Source organism: Corapipo altera, unplaced genomic scaffold (assembly GCF_003945725.1).
Source record: "Corapipo altera isolate COAL_440 unplaced genomic scaffold, ASM394572v1 49, whole genome shotgun sequence".
Lineage (NCBI taxonomy): Eukaryota > Metazoa > Chordata > Aves > Passeriformes > Pipridae > Corapipo > Corapipo altera.
In genome coordinates this window covers 14,229,804-14,248,768 of record NW_020884879.1, presented here as the reverse complement: position 1 = coordinate 14,248,768, position 18,965 = coordinate 14,229,804, and the positions used below count along the sequence as shown (strand labels likewise).

The 18,965-nt window shown below is 44.8% G+C and overlaps 1 protein-coding gene, 1 long non-coding RNA gene and 5 other non-coding genes across 8 annotated transcripts in view; 4 read left to right on the top strand and 3 right to left on the bottom strand.

The window, feature by feature from the left end:
* The first annotated feature begins 5,266 nt into the window (after nucleotides 1-5,266).
* TRNAR-ACG lies at nucleotides 5,267-5,339 on the top strand. The gene has a single exon. It is a non-coding gene; the product is annotated as a tRNA-Arg (tRNA).
* A 2,810-nt stretch (nucleotides 5,340-8,149) lies between these two features.
* TRNAY-GUA lies at nucleotides 8,150-8,239 on the bottom strand. The gene is given in 2 exon segments: nucleotides 8,150-8,185; nucleotides 8,203-8,239. It is a non-coding gene; the product is annotated as a tRNA-Tyr (tRNA).
* A 158-nt stretch (nucleotides 8,240-8,397) lies between these two features.
* On the top strand, nucleotides 8,398-8,470 carry TRNAR-ACG. Its single transcript has one exon. It is a non-coding gene; the product is annotated as a tRNA-Arg (tRNA).
* Nucleotides 8,471-10,094: 1,624 nt separating this feature from the next.
* On the bottom strand, nucleotides 10,095-10,167 carry TRNAR-ACG. The gene has a single exon. It is a non-coding gene; the product is annotated as a tRNA-Arg (tRNA).
* Nucleotides 10,168-10,236: 69 nt separating this feature from the next.
* Nucleotides 10,237-11,376, top strand: LOC113945118. 2 transcript variants are annotated; one of them, XR_003526951.1, is made up of 3 exons: nucleotides 10,237-10,439; nucleotides 10,575-10,735; nucleotides 11,148-11,376. It is a non-coding gene; the product is annotated as an uncharacterized LOC113945118 (long non-coding RNA). The 2 variants fall into 2 exon arrangements; XR_003526950.1 differs by having other exon boundaries at nucleotides 10,237-10,462.
* TRNAY-GUA lies at nucleotides 10,401-10,490 on the top strand. Its single transcript is given in 2 exon segments — nucleotides 10,401-10,437; nucleotides 10,455-10,490. It is a non-coding gene; the product is annotated as a tRNA-Tyr (tRNA).
* A 3,900-nt stretch (nucleotides 11,377-15,276) lies between the features above and the next one.
* The window catches only part of DNAJC5B (DnaJ heat shock protein family (Hsp40) member C5 beta), a 17,126-nt gene continuing 13,437 nt past the window's right edge, over nucleotides 15,277-18,965 (bottom strand). Inside the window, exon 4 of the mRNA XM_027638829.1 lies at nucleotides 15,277-15,371. Within this exon, the coding sequence (XP_027494630.1) occupies nucleotides 15,277-15,371 (95 nt within the window). The remainder of the gene's footprint in view (nucleotides 15,372-18,965) is intronic.

Sequence of the window (18,965 nt, the reverse complement as noted above, 5' to 3'; positions counted from 1 at the left end):
ATGTCATATCTCATGTTGCATTCATTAGGGTGCTCTTGATATGTCAGGTCTCATAGCCAATTCCTTGGGTTCCTGGAATGTGCTCAGATGGGCTGCTCATTCCCAGAAATGAAGTCACCTACTCTTCACTTTCAGGGAAGTATGTTTCTTTAATGAACCAGGTGTCACTTAGTCAGGCAGGAAGAAAGTGACAACTCTCTCATCCTTTCTCTGGTGACTTCTTAATGTGTTCCCAGGTGAAATGCTCTTTATACCTGACCTCACAAGATACACCAAGCTGGAAATTTAAAAATAGAGAATCTGAAGAGGCCCACGTGTAGAGCAGGAAGCTCCACCTTTTTCCATCTTGGTGTTCTCATTTTCATCCTGTCCCTCATGTTGTCCAGAGAAGGGCAACAAAGCTGGTGAAAGGTCTGGAGCACATCCTGTGAAGGGTAGCTGAGGGAGCTGGAGTTGTTTAGGCTGGAGAAGAGGAGGCTCAGGAATGACCTTACCACTCTCTACAATTGTCTGAAAGGGGGTTGTAGCCAGGTGGGGGTCGGTCTCTTCTCCCAGTCACCTAGTGACAATACAGGAGGACATAGTCTTAAGGTGCACCAGGGGAGGTTTAGGTTGGACATTAGAAAGAACTTTTTCACAGAAAGGGTGACTAAACATTGGAATGGACTGTCCAGGGAGGTGGTGAAGTCACCTTCCCTGGAGGTGTTTAAGGCAAGACTGGATGTGGCACTTACTGCCGTGGTTTAGTTGACATGGTGGTGTTCGGTCATAGGCTGGACTTGATGATCTCAAAGGTCTTTTCCAACCTAATTGACTCCATGTGATTCAATGGTTTACAGCTTTCTGAGGGAAGCATGACTCTCCACTGCTGGGAGGCAGTGGGATCAGTGCCTCTGCTCTCCAGCCCTGGCCTGGTGTTGACCCCACTCCTCCCTCAGTCCTAAATGCTGTAGAAGCCATGCAGGAGGGAAGAAAGACACTGGACCATTTCCTCGCAACTTAGGCAGGAAACTGTGCTGCCAGCCAGATAATGGGCATCTCTGTGAGGTCCCTACGTGAGGCCACTTTGTAAAACTGGCAGGAGGACATTTGCAGAGGTAACAGGAAGATGCAAAGCAAAAAAGACACAACAGGGTAAAAAAGGAGACTGCGTGTGCATGTACAGTGGTAAGTCTCAGGATGTCCTCTGCATTGAACAAGTCCTTTAAAAGTGATTTCTTGAGCTCAGCACAATACCTCCACCTCCTCTGCTACTTCACTGCACCGCAGAAATCTGCTTCTCCTTCTTCCCACAACCTTCATCTCCTTTATCCTCTTTCATGAATGGAGAGGACTGTCTTACTCTCCCCCTGAAAAGACAAGTCCCATTAACCAAGGAAGGAGCAGCCTCTGCTTGAGCAGGTAGGAACTGGCTCCCCTTCATTCTATTCCCAGCACTAGCTTGAAACAACATATCCCCTCCAAACCAAACCTGACTAGGAACACACACTTTTTTGTATGCCCAGCAGAATAATGATAGCAGGCAGGGCAAAGAAGAGATGTTTACATTTTTACAGAAAAAAAAATTTAAAAAAAAAGAGAAAAAGAAAATGATGGTATTGAGACATCACAAATTGAACCAGCGCCTTTCCCATGACAGCACTCTGGCTTAGTACGTGAGCCAAGGTATTGTTAGCTGGCCAGGTAATGCTAAAGGAATGAAATCATTCTTATTTTTGCCAAGAGGAAAGGCCATCCTGTCTCCTGAATAGGGAAGAAATAGGAGGAGCTCCATACTAAGGTGGTGAACCTCCTAGGATTGGAAGAATTTGGAGCTTTAGGAGAAAAATTTTAGGAGGATGTGAGAGATCCTTTGTTCCCCCACAAGGAAAAACTTCTTGGTCAACACAGCCTGAGGTGTAAGGTGTGGAGTAAGATAGGCTCTTTGCTCCTCACTGTGTCAGGAGAGCCTGCGGCAAAATGCCTGGATATGAGGGAATAGCCTTGCTGATTTAATCTTCAAAGCCAGTAACTGAAGCCTAGTTTTCTCTCATTTCCCCACCTACCTCTTTTATAGGTTTATCTGTCTTGGCAACTGTGAGTATATGTTTTTATTTGCTTTTTGTCTTAACCTGTCTTCTATTAAGTATGATTTCAGTGTAATTGGATACTAATGACTTGTTACTTGCCAAAGGATGTGGTAAAACTCCACGTAGAGCTTGGGGCACCTTAGAAGCACTCTGGATTGCCAGCTTGTTCTCCATAACGTCCAAAGTATTGTGTGCAAATATCCAAAGCAATATGCCTTCCTTCAGCTAAAGCCCCCCACCCCCTCCTGGACAGCCAATAATCAGGAGAAGGAGAAAGCGCCTCTTAGAGATGTATTACCCCTTCTCATTTCTAGCTTTTAACTGTATTCATTCACTCCCTGGGCCACTAACTTGATTTTCCAGCTCTGGCTCCAGCTTCCTCCAGGCATTAGGATGGTTTGATGTTTGACCAAGGCTTTGTCTCAAATTATTAGTCTTGGTTGCAGATCTCTCCTTGGTTCAAGCAGGGCCCATCTCACTGGGTTCTGCTTTCCAAATTGCCAGGCACCACAACACAGCTATGTTTGAATGCTGTACATGCTCCATTAGGCAAAACAGAGTGGCCTTGTTTGCTCAGACCATTCTGTTAGAAGTGCATGGAAATCTGAGAGACTACTCTTTTCTAACAACATCCTTCATCCCATCATCACAGTAGGGGTAACAGCCCTGGGACCTCTAAGCTAATACATGGCAGCCCTCTATCCTGCCTGATCATCTCTCTGGCTGCCAACAGGAGGAATAGGTGCAAGTCCAAGATGCCCAACTAGAAAAAGGCACCACCTCCACCCCTGTGAACTCCCGTTTTCAATTACATTCTTCCTGTTCTTGTATGCCCACCAGCATTCAACATGGACATGCTTACCCCCTTTCATTCACTTTGTGGTTTTTCATTATTAACTCAGGGGAAAAACCTCAAAACCCATCTGCAAAAGAAGAGCTATTTGTAAGTCTCTGCTTATGAAGGAGCTGCTTCCCTCAGTGCTTACCCCTCTGCACCAGCCTGAGGCAATCAAGAGGAATTTGGCCTTGTATTCACTACCCACCTTACTTGCACCTGCAAAAGCTAAAGCGAGCAAGAATGAGAATGAAGACATGATGGAAATAACAGGTCTGAAGTGAGCTGTCTGGAGGCAGACAGTGGCTCTACCTCACATCTACTGGATACGTTCCCTGCTTCTCACACCTGGCTCCCACTCCATGTCTTCTGCTTCATCATCTCAGCACAACACTCCTCCTCCAGGCTGCAGCTGGGCAAGCACCTGCAGGAGGCTGAGCTGCCCTGGCCAGCAGGATGGGGCAGCCTGGGCCTCTCACCTCCCCTTGTGCTGGCCCTGGCTGCAAAGTCTGGTCCCCCCATTTGCACACCACCTGAGCTGATTCACCTGGCTGACCCTTGGAAAATTACCCGCTTTTTTACTGGATTATCAAGTTAACTCAGGTGCCTGCAGTGACCATAGACTGCCAGAGCAAGGATGAGGCAAGTTGTGTAGTTGAGGGCAGTGGAGAAGAGGGGAGGAGAAGTGGGACCTCTTTACTTTGTACCAAGGAGATGCTAAACTGGCTCATCCTCCTTTCAAACTTCATCCTCAACATCTTGATTGTTATCCAAAACATAATATCTTCAGTACCCCACAGGATAGTCCATGACTTGAAGAAGCACTCACAAGCAAATCAAGCCAAAAGCCATCACTTATCACATATAGTCCGGAAAAATCACCACTGCTGAGGGAAGCACAGTAGCAATGCATGTTCAAATAGGGTTACAGTGATTAATGTCTGCCTCCAACAGCTCCCGGCATTTTCCCTGGCAGAAGATTTCATGAATCCCATCCTGCTTCTAAGGAATGAAAAAAAGAGCTATTCATGTTTTTCTATGCTACCTAATGTTCAGCACTGCTTAACTGCTTTGTTTTGTTTTTCATTTGCCTAATGAAACTAGGGCTAAATATGCAGAGTTTGCTTCCAGTGTCCTGTCTCTCTCTGGTACAGACCTGCTTATGAAAGCCTGAATAGACAAGAGTCATGCCAGAAATCAAACAGCAATCAAAGGATACCACCGGAAAGAAGCTTGCAGCTCACTGACACACAAGTTATTATCAATGTTGGGTCAACATGTTTGACTGCTGTAAGGTAATCAAAGGGCTCAGAAAAGCAGGCAGAAAGCGTCACCAAGAAATCCTGAGATTGCATCCAGAATGTTATAAATCCCTAGCTGTTCCTGGAAAAGCAAAACATAGTTTGCATGTGATTGATGAATAAAAACTGTAAAACAAACTCTGTGATCTTGTGGCCTTTGCAGAGCCTATCAAGTGACCAAGACCACAGTCATGGGGACACTGGTCTCCTTTGTGAAGTACCAGTGTGATGCTTTGTATGAATTCAAAGGCAAAGACTGTTCTGGCAGTCCAAAAGCATTGTCTCTGGCAGCTGAGCTGCAGGAAAAAATTATGGGGCCTAGACCAAGAGTAACTCAGAGTCTGGGGCAGGAACCAACGTGCAGACTGAGTCAGGCACATCGTAATGGGAGAGGTATTGGTGTGACAGTGGCGTGGGGGTTCCCTGGAAGACGAGGTGCTGATGCTATCTTGCTGCCTTCAGAGTTGCCCTTTTCCCTCTGAACAGATCAGCTCTGCACTGCACCACACAGCCTGTTCCAGCCCTGCAGGCCCTATCTGTCTGCTCTGGGATCCTTCCAAGGAGGCAGGACCAAGCATGGGATGAAGGCCACAAGGCTCATCTGCCACAGGATCATAGAAGTGGCAGATCCCATCTCTTCCCACCAGCTGGGATTCCTCCTCCAGACACCATGGGAATAGGCAGGCTCTGCTGGCCCAAATGGCTGCTAGAGGCAGGGGCATGACAGAGTCCATGAGCAACTGTCTGTGTCTGTATTGTGTCTGGCATGAGACAACTGTCAGAATTTGGGAACTGGATGATATGATGTTTTTCTTTTTTCCTTTCAGCACAGATATTGCAGCAGGTGACACAATGTGACTTGTTCTCAGCTTGCACTTGGAAAGCTCTTAATTACAGTGGAGCGACATCTGATATGGAGCTTGGACACAGAAACTGGGATTTTCACTGTGCAACCTCTGCATTTTAGTGGAGTTGGAAATCAGGGTCTTCCCTTTGGGGCCAGGCAGGAGCCCTGGGGTGGAGACCCAGGACCACTCTCATTAAAAAATTTTAACATCTGGGGGCCAGTGGCGCAATGGATAACGCGTCTGACTACGGATCAGAAGATTGTAGGTTCGACTCCTGCCTGGCTCGCTGTTGCTAGTTTTTCACTCCTTGCCTGCTGTCAGCCGTCCAAACATCGTATTCCTAATCCTGCTTTGCCCTGAGAGTCCCACCCCATCTCCTAATCCTGGTTTGTCCTGAGAGTCCCACCCCATCTCCTAATCCTGGTTTGTCCTGGGAGTCCCACCCCATCTCCTAATCCTGGTTTGCCCTGAGAGTCCCACTCCACTGTGCATGGATGGAGGAAAAAAGTTGGGAAGCTTGGTTGAAAATGAAGAAATTGTATTGGTACCCTCACATCCTGCTCAGCATATGAAAGGGGTTTTTATAATCTCTGGCATAATTCATTACTAAGTGACACAAATGATTGAATAGGGTGTACACACACAGCTCATTATTTACCCTCACTGGAGACCAGATATGGAAATAATTAAGCACTTGCAGGTCACTAATAACTTGCTCCTAAATGACATATTTTGCAAGCTACACAATCATCTAAGCACTGAATAGAATGTTACTGGAGTAAAAAGTGTTTAGTACTTTCAGATCCATGAGCATGTCCTAGAAGAATGGGAAGCTGAACTAAGCGGTCACATGAATGTAACAGGCTGTTCCTTAAGAGGCACAGTAGTTGCTTAGCATAAAGTAAGTCCTGAGATCAGTGTCTACATTTTGTGAGGGTTTTCATTTTTGTTTTTGTTATTTTTCTTTCCTGGATTTCATTCTCCCTTATGGGACATACACTGCTACACAGAAATGCATGTGTGTCAATACTTTCTGGGTGGGTGGGGGGAAAAAAATATCCTAGAGATGGAGCTGGAGGGGGAAAGGAGATGGTCCGTTCTCCAGAAGAAACCCTGAGAGTGTTTTTATTTTGTGAGCTATCATTTAGGAGAAGAGTTCCCACTGAATCAGTGAAAAGGAACAAAGGAGTTCAGAGATGTTTATACAGGAAGAGGTGAATTTTATGAAAAAAGCAAATCTTTGGCCCTGAATGGACTCTGTTCCCTGACCCACACTGGGGAGTGGCACAGGGATGTACTTCTACATTTTGGATTTAGATTTGATGGCTGGTGAGCACAAATACGTATGGACACCAGACACCTAAGAAAATGTCTTTCCTTAATGTTTGCTCACCTTGGTGCCTCTGTTCTCCAATGGGCAGGTTTTTCATGCCTGGATTTCTCCTGAACCAGTTCCTGACAGGGATGCACTGCACCGTGCTGGAAGAGAAAGGAGAAAAAGATTGTTGTTGGTGTCTTTGTGTGTGTCCATACACACACACAAAACCATACTAATTAATATAGAGGTGTCTGGAGCCAGGGACAAAGCATGTAACTACAGATGAGCAGCTTGTAGGTCTGACTCCTGCTGAGTTTCATAAATCTGTTTCCCTGCTGATAATCTTACTTGCATTATATTCCCAGAGAGTGGGTCTTCTTTGCTCTCATATATGAAATCTACCCCAGAGAAACACTCTCACAAGGAGAGAAGACTCAGTCATCGTTCTGTTGAAGAGAAAACTTCACTTCTATTCTTCCCCTGCTATGCAGACAGATTTGGATGCTTTCAGACATGTTTACTTTCTCCAAGCAAGGAGTTGTTGCCAAGCATGTTTTTCTGCACCCTATGTAGTGCCTGTAATGGAAAAGAAGACTTGAAAGAAAAAGGAAACAATAGAAAACAGGGGGGGAAAGCAGAGTATGAGTGCTGGCTTTCTTATTAACTATATCCTAAGCAAGCCTACACCTGTCTGCATTAAACCTCTTCTGTATAAAGGACCTCTATGGCCCCTCTCCCTCTGCTCCATGTTCTCCTAGAACAACCTCCTTTATGGCACAACCAAAGGACCAAACATCAAGTCTGTTGCGCTAAGTCAGGAGACTGTGGAGCACTTTCTTCCACTCCTATCAGCCAGAATGTCCACAGCCCTCATTTGTAATGATTATCTGGCATCATAGAAAGCACAATCAGTAAGGATTATTTGGCATCATGGAAAGCAACATGCAAAATGAGGAGAAACTGCCCAGAGCTGAACTAGCACACTAAGGACTACCTTGGAAAAGATGATCTAACAAAAATAGCTAAGATTGAGATAAAAATGCTTAAATTTTTTGGCTTCACATAGGAGGATGTCAAATATATATTATTAGTTTGAGAGGCGTTCTCATTAATGCATATGAATATCTCAAAGGTGTGTGCCATGAGGATGGTGCAAGACCCTTTTCAGTGGTGCCCATTGGCAGGACAAGGAGCAATGAACATAAACTAAAACATAAGAAGTTCCAGCTCAACACAAGGAAGAAATTCTCTACATTGAGGGTGGCGGAGCACTGGAACAGGCTGCCCAGGGAGGTGGTGGAGTCTCCCTCTCTGGAGATATTCAAAACCCACCTGGATGCGTTCCTGTGTAACCTGCTCTAGGTACCCCTGCCTTGGCAGGGAGGTTGGACTAGATGATCTCCAGAGGTCCCTTCCCTTAAAAATGCTGTGGTTATTATAAGATATTATTAATTAAATCTTATTAAATTATAATATCTTTTAGTATAACTAAATAATAACAATAACAATAATAATGAATATTATGATGGGAAAAAACTAAGCACTTCCCAAAGCATTGCTGCAACAAGGATTTCAATGTTTACTGCGGGGCTGCCACCTCTGCAGTAAGTTTTTTTTTGTTTGCTTCCCCCACCCCAAGAAAAGAAAAGATGTGACTTGCTTCTGTACCATACATGGTCGAAACGGCTCTAGGAGCCTGAGAGGTAGCGTAGCCGCCCTCCTGTTCCTCACCGAGCGACCAAAAAATTCCCAAGTGGGGAGGGAAAATGTGGAGCGTCTCCTTCGAGCCGGAATCGAACCAGCGACCTAAGGATTCCCGCGGGGCGAACCTCTACAGTCCTCCGCTCTACCAGCTGAGCTATCGAAGGGACCTGCCGCCCGCCCCCCAGCGGCCGCACAAGGAGCCGCCCCGCCCCGCCCCGCCCGGAGCCCCGCGCATGCGCCCTGCTCCGCCGTCGAGCAGGGGCCGAGCGGCGGGACGGGGGCTCCGTGAGGGGGCGACAGCCGCGGCCAGGCTCGCGTGCGGGGGCCAGTGGCGCAATGGATAACGCGTCTGACTACGGATCAGAAGATTGTAGGTTCGACTCCTGCCTGGCTCGCATGTCTTTTGGTGCCCCCTTGCATCGTGACCGTCACCATCGCCCTCCGCGGCAGCGTACGGCACACCGATTCCAAATGCTAAGATCACTAGTGAGCTACCTCAGTTATTTATTCATTCACTTTTTATAGGAAACTAGTGCTCAATCCACAGACTGATGTGTCCAGCTCTGGGGTTCTCAGCACAGGAAAGACGTGGGCCTACTGGAGAGAGTCCAGAGGAGGGACATGAAGATGATCAGAAGGCTGGAGCATCTCTCCCATGAAGACAGGGTGAGAGAGTTGGGATTGTTCAGCCTGGAGAAAACAAGGCTCCAGGGAGACCTTAGAGCACCTTCCAGTACCTAAAGGGGGCCTGCAAAAAGAGCTGGAGAGGGACTTTTTACAAGGGCGTGCAGTAATAGGACAAAGAGCAACGGCTTTAAACTGGAAGAGGTAGGCTTAGGTTGGATATAAGGAAGCAGTTTTTTACAATGGGATTGGTGAAATACTGGAACAGGTTGCCCAGAGAGGTTGTAGATGTCCCATCCCTGAAAACATTCAGGGTCAGGTTGGGCAGGGCTCTGAGCAACCTGATTGAGTTGAAGAGTCCCTGCTCATTGCAGGGGTTTGGACTTGATGGCCTTTAAAGGTCCCTTCAACCAAAGCATTCTGTGAGTCAATGACTATGGCTACTCTCAAATCTAAACATGGGGGATGCCTTCCTCGCTTCTCCTTTCTGTTCTTTATATAATGCTTTATACAAGCTCTTCTTTATACCATGCATAGTCTTTATAGACACCAAAAATGTTTGTTTTGTTGCAAAAATCATACACTTTTCATTCAACTGCACAACGAGAGTGCTCTTGCCCTTCTCAAGGCTAATGGATAATCACCATTATCCATTAGTCTTCATCAGAGCAGCATTGCAGCTGCCTTCAGAGACCCCTGTTTGTTTTCTTGGCTGTGGTTTGTAAGACTGACCATAGTGTGTCGGGCCAATGCCGAGCACAGTGCTCCTCTGCTTGGGCCCAAATGATTTTCCCCCATGTAATGTGTTGGTGTGTTAATCAAGTTGAGTTGCTGGCACAGTTAAAGCATTTGACAAGCTGTATCTTTAAGTGGTTTGAAAAGTTTAAGCCTACAATGGTGTTTTGCTTTGGGAGATGCAACGCTCCAATGAAGTGCTGGGTGGACAGATGGGGTTAAATCAGAGAATCATAGAATGTTAAGGGGTTGGAAGGGACCTTAAAGATCATCTAGTCCCAACCCCCATGCCAGGCTGGGACTAGATGAGGTTGCTCAAGGCCTTATCCAACCTGGCCTTGAACACTGGCAGGGTTGAGACATCCACAACCTCTCTGGGGAACCTGTACCAGTGCCTCACCAGCCTCAAAGTGAAGAATTTCTTCCCAATATCTAACCTAAATTTCCCCTCTTTCAATTAATACCCATTACTCCTTGTCCTACCACTACAGTTCGTGATGAAGTCAGGATGGTGAGATGAGATGAGGAGAAAAGAAAATTGAGAGAGTGAAAGATAGAAATGAAAGGTCGGGGTGCTGAGATCAGATGAAAAAACAACAGCCTTCCCCCCTGCTGCGCGTTACTAGGGGCGGTGACCGGAGAGCAAAACAAAAACAAGCACGAGCCAGGCAGGAGTCGAACCTACAATCTTCTGATCCGTAGTCAGACGCGTTATCCATTGCGCCACTGGCCCCACGCGATTCCGAGTTGTGCTCCGCAGACCTCTATAGTTCAGTACCGGCAGGACCCCAGCCGGGCCGCAGGGCCGACACAGGCCCCGCCTGGCATAGGCCCGGCCTGAAGCAGGGGCCGCTCCCACAAAGGCCCGGCCCGACTAAGGCCCGCCCGAGAGCCATACAGCCCGCGCATGCGCAGAGCGGTCCTGGGTACGTTCTTAGAGCGCGGCGGCGAGGTGAGTGGCAGGTCCCTTCGATAGCTCAGCTGGTAGAGCGGAGGACTGTAGAGGTTCGCCCCGCGGGAATCCTTAGGTCGCTGGTTCGATTCCGGCTCGAAGGAGACGTTGATTTTTTTTCTTTCCCCCCCCCACCCCACGCTGTTATTGGAAGTGCGTTTACACATCTTCTCTTTGACATTTTGCAGATACGGCTGTTTCTCTCTGAGCGATCCGGCCTCATTGCAAACCGAGCCTCTCCGTTGTGGCTCGCTGACTCTCAGGAGCGGCTGTTCCTGCGGGAACTGCGAGTGCCGGGCCTGATGCGGGACTGCCAACACCCCCCTGAATTTCTAAAGGAAAACAGGGTGTACGTTGTTCATACTTCAACTTAACGACAAAGCAAGCCCGTGCAGGAGGATACCTGTTGAGATCCCTTTATCTCATCAGAGTTAATTAGGATGTTGAAATTCTGAGGGTCATTTTTCCAAGCCTCCTCTCCTCCGAATGTTTAGACTCTACTTTTACAGAACAGGGCTGTATCTATATATTTACATACTGCCACAGCGTTTTCAGATTCAGCCCAGTGAAGTGTTCAGGGCCAGGCTGGACGGGGCTCTGAGCAACCTGGTGGGTGCATCCCTGCCCATGGAAGTGGGGTTGGAACTAGATGATCATTAAGGTCCCTTCCAACCCAAACCATTCTACGATTAGCATGTATTAACTCTCCCACTCAGTGGGAAATTGTGTGTCTTTACTGATGTCTTTCTATTATCTTGTAGGTCCCTGCTACCATTATTACTGCCTTCCCAACCCTGGGTCAGGTGACATTGGCACAAAGGACTGAGTCCTCTTGTAAGAAACTCTGTACCTGTTCATCTCTCAAAGCAAAAGGAGAAGCCAGATGTGATGACTGAGCTGACTTTAGTTTGTGGAGGGAAGGAAGGGGGTTGCTGTCATCCATGGTCTTTCACCCCGCTTTGTAACAGCACAATGAACATCATCTTTTCTACAGGATTGATAACACAGAAAAATAAATCAATAATTTTAACTGTACTCAGTTTTGTATACTTCTTAATTTTTCTTTAGATTTCTTTTAGATTTTATTCTAAAAAGAGGTAGAGGTGTAACTCTTTTTGACTGAAATAATACCAGTATTCATTCTAATAGAAGGTAGGTAATGAAATTAAATTGCATACAATTATATTTGAAGCTTTTCAGATTAAACAGAGTGGCTTTTCTCACAAACTTGTGGGGAGAAAAATGCACAAACTACTTAAATAACTGGTTACATGGTAGTATGCCTAAATCTTCTATCATGCCTCTTCTGTTTGGTATTTTGAGTGAATCTGGGTATGTGTTAATATCTGAACACAAAAAGGGATGGATATTTGAGAATACATGCAGCCAAAACAGTTGCCCCTTGTCCATTTTTCGAATGCTTGGGCTTCTGTGGTCACAGAGACTGGATACCATCCTAGTGAGAAATATTCCTGTCTTGTAGCACTTATCTAGCACTCTGTGCTGGCTCTTGGACTGGTGCAAAACCCCTGAGTGACATGCTGGATGTCTCTGGACTTCTGCTGTTGTCCTCAGCAGCATCATGGTGTCACTCTCTGCACACACCCTTCACTGGGGAAATTGTTTCATAGAGGCTCTGATACCTGTAAAACTCCTATATTACATCACTTTGTCACACTGATGATTTTTTTTTTATATAGTCAAGCTTTCTGCATTGTATAAAGGACTTGTAACGTGTGGCTACAGCTCTGGCTGCTTTGCATAGGTAGGCTCGTCTGCTGCAATCCAGGACTTAGTTCCTCTTCGGGGAAACCCTGAGTTGCCACTTGCAAAGCCATAATTTTGGACAGCTGTCTCAACAGCTTGTCTTGCTGTTACTGGAATGAAGTTGTTAGTGTGGAAAGGTAAAGGGAAAGGGAGTGCTACATAAATTCATGCATACAACCTTTATTAGTCAGAGTGGTTGACAGCCAAGGTAGATTTGAATACATGGTTCTTTACATATAAATAAATGTAGCAAAATAGAGCAAAAATTTGAGGATCTGTACATTTTGAGAAGATTATTGTGTGTGCAGTTGAACTGTACACAGAAACAGATCATATAAGCATATATTCATGTTAGGAATTTTTCTGAAAAGCAAACAAAATCTCATTGAAAAGCTAAGTCCTGAAATCCTTATTTACCCTTTCTCTATGTGTCCTCACAACAGCTGATCTTCACATCAATGAGAGAGGCAAATGCCCTGGTACTCTAAAAACTAAGTTTGCTGTTTGATATTAAGCCATGGGTTCAGATCTTTAAGCTGTAAGTCCTGGACAACCCACTCAGAGATTTGGTCACTGATTTATTCTGAGTTTTTTTCCTAGTTGAGATAATGCATTGTGGCTCTTCTGTACAAATCTCTATGTCTGTAAAAGGGATTTGCAAACATGCAGCAGCTTGTCCACCTTTGCATCACACTGTGAGATCAAATCATAAATCTTTCCCAAGAAAAATCTCTCATTTAAAAAGTGTAAATAAGAACCACATGACTTGTGGTACATCTCAAGCCCATGGAGATAATTTCCTTGATTTCAGTGAACTTTGGCTCTGGCCCATAGAGTGCGCTCCCGAGGGACATTGAAGGTATTGTGAAAAAATTCCCCATTTGCTTTTGTTATTATGGGATTTACTCTTTCCTCCCTGGCTTTATGCCTGCTCTGTAACTGTTGTTGAAATCAAAGGTGCAATTTCCAATTACTTTCATGGGAGCAGGAGGAAGGATTTCACATTGGAAAGGATTCCACATATAGTTTGATGTAGCTTTACACCAGACTTTTCTCCCAATGCCTCTTTTAACTCTCTGCTGGAAACAGTTACTATGTAACATTTGGACATTTTCACAGTGAATTTCTTTCCCAGACACTGAAACTTAGGAAATCTCTTTGCTTGCAGATTTGTTATACACTACATGCTCTCCCTACTCCTTCATTCAGGGATAAGGTCTTACACCAGAGCAAACACCCTGTAAAGGGTAATAGTGAAGAAAGCCAAAAGATGTGTGTGCAGGGTGCAGGAGGGCGATCTGGATTTATGTACCAATGAGTGGTCCCCAAAATCATTTGCAGTGCGCAAGTGAGGGCCAAGAGTAGCCCATGGGTAGGAGGGAAGTGAGGGCCTGTGCCTCATGCCTCAGCCATGCCAAGACCTTCCCTGTTTTGTGAAGAAGAAAACCAGGGCCATTTCTGAGGGCAACGTGAGCATTGGCTGGCCCCAGTGCATGCACTCAGAGAACAGATACATAACCTGAACTGGAAGTAATGGCCTTTAAAATGTCCATGTGTTATGGGACATTTAAAGAAATGTTGAAAGTAGTATTTCTTGACTTTGGAATTACAGCTGGTGCTCAAAAAACACTCTTCTCCCATATATTTAGTTGCAGCTGGATGACATTTGCTGTGGAAGGTGAGAAAAGAAGGAAGATAATAATGTTTCGCAACTGTGGGATCCAATTCTAAGCACAGGAATAACACTTTTGACTAGTTATATATTCCCTGGTTTGTATAATTTAGTGGAACATGCGACCCCCTTTAGACCACAGTACACAAAAATAGTATATGCACGGAACTGGCAATGACTGATGTAACATGATCAATAAGGAGAAATCTTGGACTTAAACTGCTATGTCAAATCAGTGAAGTGCTAAGTTTAAGATCTAAGAGGTATTCCTTTAGCTCTTACAAATCAGTGGCCTAATTTTTTTGTGCTTGATTTAGCTGTACCCACATATATCTCCACTGACTTGTGGAGTGGTACACTTGAACGTACACCTCATCTCTAACTCTTAATTTAAAATCACGTCATGTGCTCTTAAAGCCCCTGGGCCTGGGGGAGAGGAGAGGATTCAGTCTTGCCCCGATGAGCTGGTGAGGAGAACACTCACTCCTTTGCTGCTTGCCTTCCCTGCCAAGTCCTCACTGCTCCCACAGCCCCAGTGCCTGCACTGGTGTGATGGCTCCCAGCCCAGTGCCAGCAGGGCAGTGGGGCCAGAAAACAGGGGTATGGGGAATAAGCCAGCTGGCAGAAAGCTGTTGGCTGGGAAGCAAATGAGGGATCTTTGCCACAGGACTGTGAGAAGAGGAGAGAAGGTCTGGGGCAGCCCAGGGCCAGCCTTCCTCTCCACGTGGCATTTGCCCACTGTCTCATGGGTTTTCAGCTTGTGCAGGGGAAGACACAGAGCCAGTGTGTGCTTCTCGATGAAGCTCCTGGATTTGGAGTGACCTGAACTGTAACCACCAGCAGAAAAGTTCCCGAGCACCTTTGTCCTGGCTCAGGTTTATAATTGCCAGAGCTGGGTCCCAGCAAGCCACTAGCTGCTTTCCAAAGAGCACTTCCCCTCTGGGAAGGAGAGCCCTGTCTGTCTCGCCACCAACTTTCCCCCCTTGAGGTCTGCTAAAGAGCACTTCCTGGGCTCCCTCACAGGAATGTTTCACATCCAGCAAAACTGCTGCATGCAAGGAAAGTTCCTGGAACAGGGAGAGGTGGAGCCAGTATGTCTGGAAAGGGACTCGTGACTGTGTCTGGGAGGTGAAACTATAGCTAGAGCAACTATACCCAAGGGAATATTACTAGAGGGAAAGACCATGTTGAGCCTGGCAGTTTGATGCCGTGAGAGACCAGCATGCTGCTCTGTAGACCTCTGTACTGGCCATAGATATTTCCATGCACAGTGCAGGTTATCAACCTATTGGAAGTGGCCTAGAGGAAGATTCTGCCTTGATAGGAAATAACTCTCAGTTTACTCTTGATTAGCTTAAAGACAACTACAAACACAGGCTGCAGAACTTATCGTGTGTTTTTTCTTGCTGTGAGACTCAGTGAGCAGCACCAACAGGTCATGCTCTCCTGCTCTAGGAGTCTGTGCAATAGCTCCGATGGCTGTCCCCAATTAGTTGTGTCTTCTCCGTTACGTTAGTTGGCTGAAGCACGATAGGAGTTTCTCCATCTAAAATGGGGAGGAGGACAAATAAAAATGTAAGAACCCTCCACTTGCTACCAAGTCAGATTTCTTGTTAGCACTGCAGAGTTTCATCCGCGGTTCTGGTTACAGCTTAATCTTGTTTTCATGGACAGCTGTGTGGATACTGAAGAGGTGGCAATGCCTACACTGAGTCTACAAATGCTCTTACTCCTTGTCCCCATATAATGGCAGGTTTCTGGGTGACTATTGCTGCTGCTGTTAAACTGGACATTTGCCGTACCTGGTGCTTTGCAGACATTGCAGGCTCGAGGTTCCTGCCTGTTCCAATAGCAAGTGCTTCTTCCTGCAAATGTCTGAATATAATGAGTACTGTTGTGAGTCAGCAAGCACTAACCTTGACAGTGCTCGTGAGAATGGGACAGAAATGAGTCTTGAAGTTAACAGTAAAGAAAGAAGAGAGTTAAAAGGGAAAAAATGCATGAGCAGTAATACACTTGAGAGGGAAGAAATCACATATATCCTGAAAGCCAGCTAGTTAAATAAAAATGTTAAATTGAATTTGAAGTCTTATGTAATATATATACAATAGGACTTTGGGGATTACTATTTTAATGAGTTTGGAACTACCAGAATCTCATATTATCACTATCTAAATCCTTACTACTGTGTACTTTCTCATTCTGTGCAGTTTTGTGTTTGCTTTTCCAATATATCTATAAAAATGCATTTGTTGTAGAGTGGAGAAAGTTGGGTGGAGGAAAGTGAAGTCTTTACGTAGTTCCTTGATGGCTGTTGTGTTCCCTCTGATAATAAACAAGATTTGGTTGCCCTTCTCCTGGGCTCCTTTCCAACCCACATTTTTTTGGTGGGGAGGAAGGGGCTCAGGTCTCAGAGACCGACTTTTAAAGGTTCAGCCATCTTAGTGAAGTGTTTGACATGAAAAATTCTATCTTGATACTAACAGAGCCTTCGCAGTAATTGAATAAAAATTATAACTTTTTTTTCCAAATGACCGAATGTTCAGAAAAAAACCTCATCTGACATTTCCTCCTGTTTACATGACAGTTGACGGGATGAATCATGGGCAGAAGATGTAACGTACAGGAGTAACTTAACCCAGAGTAGGAATCTAATTGCATGCCATACGGCTTCCCCTCAGTGGGGGTAGAACAACTTTGACTCTGTCAAGGTGAAAGGCAAGAATGATTAAATGCCAGGCAGCTTCTCTGTATGGGCAATTCCATATTTAGACACAAGGTCAAAGACAGACGTGTTTCATAACTTCTAAAAGTATATGAGTAATTAATGCTTCGAGCTCAGCTCGGGCTCATATTAGTTTGGCAGTTCCAATCCATTTTTAAGTTGCTGTGTATTTTCTGGTTTTCTAAGCAGCACTCCCTCCCACCCTCTGCTGCCTCCAAGTTGTTCATTTGCTGGAAGATCACTGATGGAGGGCAAAGACTAGCAGTACATTTTGCTGTGATACCCAGGTGTGCAACAGGAGAACAGGACCCAGTGCAAATTTGTCGTGTTGCCTCCCGCTGATCTGCAGACAATTCTGAGCTGACACGCTCACCAAGCATTTTGTTGCTTGCACCTTTCTAAGATTTATGATGGGGGTTTTTTTTATCAGAACAGGGATAATAAACTGTACAAATATAGTCTGCTAATGGCAAGCTGCAGAATGGAGGTGAGGCAGAATTCACAGTTTAAACTGCTTTCTATAGATAGCTTCTGCTCACTGTTCGCCTACATTTGTATCATATGGAGTGTGGAGGAGACAATGAGGTGATAAAAACTTACTGCTTCTGAGTTGGGAAAGTATTTTGTTATTCAGGTTCTTTTATTCTTTTTCTTTTTTTTTTCTCTCCCAGAATTCATTTTCTGTAAAATGCCTTGCATTGTTCTTACAACGATAACCAAAAAGGAGAGAACAAACCTGCCAAACTGCTTTGAGTGCCTCATTACAGTCTGAAGTACAACGGCAATCCAAATTCCAATGCCACCTCCTCTGGGACAACAAAAAGTTAACAAAAATTTTGCCATCAACTTCAGTGGAAGCAAAATCTGTCAACCTGCCCTGTGTGTGTGTGGGAGAGTGATGAACTATTGCATGTGTCCATGCAGCAGATGAGCAAGTGATACTTCCTTCTACCAGTGTATTTTCACAGGCCATCCTTGACATCATGGCATGACACCACAGATTACCCTACCTTGCACTTTCTAATGTCATGTTTGATTTGAAACCCTAAAAAATTTCATGTTTAAAATGTAATAATACAAATATAACATTTAATTGTTGGTCTTCCATTGTACATTAGGTCACAGTTTTCTAGTACAAATCAATAGCTGGGAGAAGAAATCATTGTAAGCTAAGTACATGCCAGGGCTTGCAAACCCCTAATTTTCTTTAGTTCTGATGGTCATGCTACCTATGGAAATGCATGCTCTAAAATGAATCTCTCGAGGGAAATATTGTACTAGCTGAGCACTAAAACGATATATGTATTTGATTAAAATATTTGACTAAAACCTTCCTCTAGAGGAGTATGAATTCCCCTAGAAATTCTCTCTAGAGAAATAGCATTTCAATAGAACCGATGTCTTTGACATGATTGCGTTGATTTCAGTGACAACTCACTTTGCTTTTACATTTTAGGGAATGGATCACTGATTTTTGGCCACACATCTATTTTTTTTTTTCACTAATAATTATGTTTTATGGTATGTTAATTTGAGGAATGAAGTCAACTGTTTAAAACCTCAATTTTGTTAATGACAAATGTGAGGGACTGAAAATTATTATCGTTGTGTCAATTCAACAGATGAAGTCTAGATCTCGACTCCCACAGCAACAGCTGCTGGGGACTCGCTCCCTGAGGGTTTTAGCATCAGAAATGGTGATGTTTTGTCCTCGGAAAAGCAATGAGTGACTGCAAAATATGTGGATAACTTTAAGTGTGGCCTTAGCTTGAGAAGCGTAGCTTGAAAATCTTAGCTGGAGCATTTTGACCTTAGCAAAAAGTTCTGGTTAGCAATAATATAGATGCTGGGGACAGCAGGAAGCAAGGAAATTAATTGCTGGCAAGAATGCTCAGTCTGTGGGCAGAGGGCATGCAAAGAATTTGGATCCTAATAGGATCTCCTCTTCCAAAATGAAATCTGCTGGAGGAGTGATTACAGTTTGTCTCTGAATTACATGCAGGAGCATTTCTATTATTTACCTAAAGGAAGGCATGAGTTTTAATGTCTATGGACCAGCATTTGAAAATATCTGGTGGAAAAGCACAATCCTTTCCATTCAAAAAATCAAGTGCATCTTTCCGGCCAGCATCCCTAAAGCTGGGGGAGAAGGAAGGGAGGAAGTACAGTTTGATCTGGTTGTCATTCTAGTTTTTCTAAATGCAGTGTCTGTTTTCCCCTCAGCTGTAGAAAAGATGCTCGTCTTACCCTTGTCATAAAGTTTTCATTTTTATTACTGATACATTGCTCTCTTCTAATGATTTTGAAATAAAGAGAATTCTACTTTACTGAGGAATGCCGATTTTGACTGGGAGGAAAATGTAGCAAGAGAGAAGAGAAGAGAAGAGAAGAGAAGAGAAGAGAAGAGAAGAGAAG